Source organism: Brachycentrus maculatus, unplaced genomic scaffold, assembly GCF_059751285.1.
Source record: "Brachycentrus maculatus isolate JH-2025_06_01 unplaced genomic scaffold, ASM5975128v1 h1tg000336l, whole genome shotgun sequence".
NCBI lineage: Eukaryota > Metazoa > Arthropoda > Insecta > Trichoptera > Brachycentridae > Brachycentrus > Brachycentrus maculatus.
Window position 1 is genome coordinate 3,548 of NW_028281085.1, and position 3,834 is coordinate 7,381.

At 39.8% G+C, this 3,834-nt stretch overlaps 1 protein-coding gene across 1 annotated transcript; it reads right to left on the minus strand.

Annotated features, from left to right (window-relative positions):
• Positions 1-201: 201 nt before the first annotated feature.
• On the minus strand, positions 202-1,860 carry LOC148303973 (uncharacterized; the record flags this gene model as incomplete). Its single annotated transcript, XM_088269065.1, has 1 exon — positions 202-1,860. A coding segment is annotated over exon 1 (1,659 nt), but the record flags the coding sequence as incomplete, so codon positions are not given.
• Between the last annotated feature and the right edge of the window lie 1,974 nt (positions 1,861-3,834).

Genomic DNA, 3,834 nt, shown 5'->3' on the forward strand with positions numbered 1-3,834 from the left:
AAAGCCCGCTTGGTTCTCTCTGAGGACTCGCATTATTGGTTTTTGGATTCTTGCCAAAATTATTTGTGCCAGAATTTTTCCAGGAACGCTTAAAAGAGTAATGCCACGGTAGTTATCACACAACAGCGGATCACCCTTTTTGTGGAGGGCTATAACTTCCCCGTTTACCCAATCCTTCGGGCACCTTTCCTCTTCCCACACCTTTGAAAGTAGGTGATACAGGGGGTCGAGGAGAGCGTCCATGCCACTCTTGACGTATTCCGGATGTATTTCGTCGACACCAGGCGCCTTTCCGTTTTTCAGCTTTTTAATAGCTGATATAATTTCAGTATGCGTTGGAGTGCTTTGCGAAATATCGTGTGCTCGCGGAATGTTCAGTTGGGCAGAGACTGAGGGCACATGGAGGGGGTCTAAGGGGGGTGGACGATTTAGCACGCGGCAGAAGTGATCTCTCCATATGCTTTTCACGCATTCGGGCTCAGACTCGATTTGGCCGCTCGGGCCACGAACTGGGCCTGCGGTCGGGGGCCGCTTACCACAGATTTGGTGCGTAATCTTAAAAAGCTTAGAAGTATCACCTCTACGGGCTGCTTGTTCGGCTGCTGCTATTTGTGTGTCCAGGGAACGGCGTTTATCCCGCCTTGCGGATCTTTTGACAGCCAGGTGCTTCCATTTATATTGCGCTCGGAGACTTTCGAGCTTACCCTGGTCAGTTTCCGCATCTTTTAAGAGTTTTATGTTGGCCCTTTCTTCTATTAATTCCCACGTTTCATCCGACATCCATTTGGGTCGATTTGACGACTTCATTCCGAGAACCCTTTGAGCTGACGTAACTATGGCTGTTTTGATGTTATGCCATGTGCTTTCGATAGGGTCATTATCATCGGAATGTTGCTGCCCGAGTCCCTCCCTGACGGCGATATCATAGTTAAGCCAGGACATTGTCTCCTTCAGCTTATCAATGTTGACCTGACTCCTCTTCTTTGGCTTGGCAGTGCGGTTTAATTTCAGCCTTATTTTGCCTGTGAGTAGCTCATGATCACTATAGATATCGGCGCCTCTGTATGTGCGGACGTCTAGGAGTTCTCTACGATGGGCTGCAGTGTAAAGAAAATGGTCAATCTGCGTTTTTGTATTGCCATCGGGAGAAGTCCAAGTATACTTGTGGATATTTTTGTGAGGAAAAATTGTACCACCTATTAAGAGCTCATTTAAGGTTGCGAGTTCAATGAGCCGCTCACCGTTATAGTTAATGCAACCGAGGCCGTGGCTACCCATCACTGTTGGACCGAGTGCTACGTTGGTGCCGACTCTTGCGTTAAGGTCTCCCATTACAATGACGCGGTCCCTTTTCGGGACCGAGGATATTGCGGAGTGCAGAGAGTCGTAAAAAGCATCTTTAACGTGATCGTCGGCATCTTCTGTGGGGGCATAGCATTGGAGTATGGTTACAGAGCTATCTGTGGTTTTGAAAGTTGCGCGTAAAACTCTTTCAGAAATTGGTTCCCATTTTTGGAGGCAGCGAGCCGCTTTGTCTGTCATTATAAGTGCCACTCCCTGTCGATGGTACTGCTCTTGTCCTGAATAGATGATTGTGTGTTTCTCCAGCAGTTTCTTTCCTGAGCCTTTCCATCGCGTCTCGCTCAATCCCAGGATGTCCAATTTGTACATCTTCATGATGCGAGTAGCGTGCAGGTCTTTTCCAGGAGTGCGCATGGTTCGCACATTATATGTGCCAACGTGAAGCGTTGCACTGTTGGAGAGTAATTCCTTATCTTTAACATTATCCTTTTTACGTTTGCCGGGCCGTGAGTCAGGTGTTTGTGTCCGAGGCTGACTTGTTGTTGGTATCGTAATCATGTTTATTTAAAGAGACCGGGTGATTAACCCTGCGCTCTCGAGGCCTGGGCAGGTGCCCTGAAGGATGGCTCATCCTGGTTTTTCTGTAGGGGTGTATTCCTTCCCTTAGCTGGGGGGGGTCTCGTTATTAGGCGCCAGACAATCGCCTTTCGTCCTCTTCCCGTTAGCTACAGTTTTCGCCAAAGGCTCTGACTGCATTACCAGGACCTACGACGGGGACGTGGGAAGAAGGGCTTGCTAGGGGTCTACGGTCACTAAGGGCCTGAAGGTTGGCTTTTCTCAGCATTTTTTAGGAATGTTCTGTCCAGCACAGAATATACCACTGAGGCCATTTCCCAGCCTTTAAGGTAAAATTATTTTTTGATTAAATTATTTCTTGATTAAGTATAAATATTGTTTAGTAAAATAATTTTAATATTAGAAAAATAGCACACTTGTACAAATCACTTTTTTTAATTCATTAATGTAATGACGATAGTTTCGATAACTTAGAATGTTCTCAACAATAGGTAAAAATCCAAACGATAGAACACAAATTGTGAAAATATAAACAGCTTGTGTTTTCAGTTGTTGATGAGAACATCTCTGGTTTTTGAAAATAGTCGTATATGCATTTTTTTATTACTTTTATCTGCAATCAATAATGCATATGACACTGCATCGTACTGACGGAGTATTATCTTGATCCTTACTTACAAGAAGGTAAATTGATCAACCCTGCGCTTCATATACCAGTATAAAATAATATCAAATTAATATTGGAGTGAAAGTATTTATTTGACTCTAGCATGGTATCTTAATACAGCACTACGGAGATGGACTTATAAATAAACTTACTGTTTACATTAATAGGTACTATCAATAAGTGTTCTATAATGAGTGTTTTTTTCTTACATTTAAACTATCGAAATGATTGTCAAAGATAGAAAGAAGTAATTGTAATACATTTATTGGTAATTAGGTAAGGGTTGATTTATTTAAAATTATTTTTTTTGTATTATTTACCTCGTTTTTAATCTCATCCCAAACAACAACAAAAAATATTTTTCTTTAAAAAACCCTTGAATCGAACTTTTCACCATTTTCTTGCTAACCATGCTATTATTTTTTATAGTATTTTTTGTAGTGTTGTATTATAAATGAAATATTTAATAACTTCGCTTGAGTTTATTGAGTACTAAATTGTATCTGATTTTTAAAAAAAAAAGAAATAGTATTTACTTTTTAAAGGCGTGTATGTAAATAGGACTAGGAATCGAGCCCGCGACGCAAGTTTCTCGGTATTTAAAACCTAGTCGTAACCGAATCATCTGAAAGCTTGGAACGTTTTTAAATCTAATAATTTTATTACTAAAACACTCTCCTTACTATCCATTGTTAACTTAGTGTAATACCACTTTTTAAAACACTTATTTGTGAAAACCGGTTTCGGAAAATAAAAACTAATTTTAAATTTAAGTTATTACGATTTATTTATTTTATTAGTACATCACCTAATTTATTTTGAAATAAAAAAATGGTTAGCAAATATGTCATTTCATATTTTTTATGAGATGATACTATTTCAAAATCAATCGTAAAAATATGATCCATTGCATACATAAACGTGGGTTATTTTCGCAGTAAAAGTTTTATATTTCTGACACTTGATTCCAAAAGGACTTGTATCTTCGGGGGTCGGATCGGGTAGTTTGGTCCTCAGTCAGCAGCCGTGAGGAGGGGGCGGTATTGTCCTCCTAATGCAAGATGGATGGTCAGAACGACACGTGAATATAGAAAAGTAACTTGAGAGATAAACTACTACAATGCTGTAATACCTCTCAAATGTAATATCATTTACTTCGTATGTAGGTTTTATTTAATTTATTTTGTATTTTATTATTCTGGGCAGATAAAAGGTCAAGTAGGTTAATATTTTCGCATTATAAATTGAAACATAAATTTACGTTCAATGTGCATATATGTATACAATCA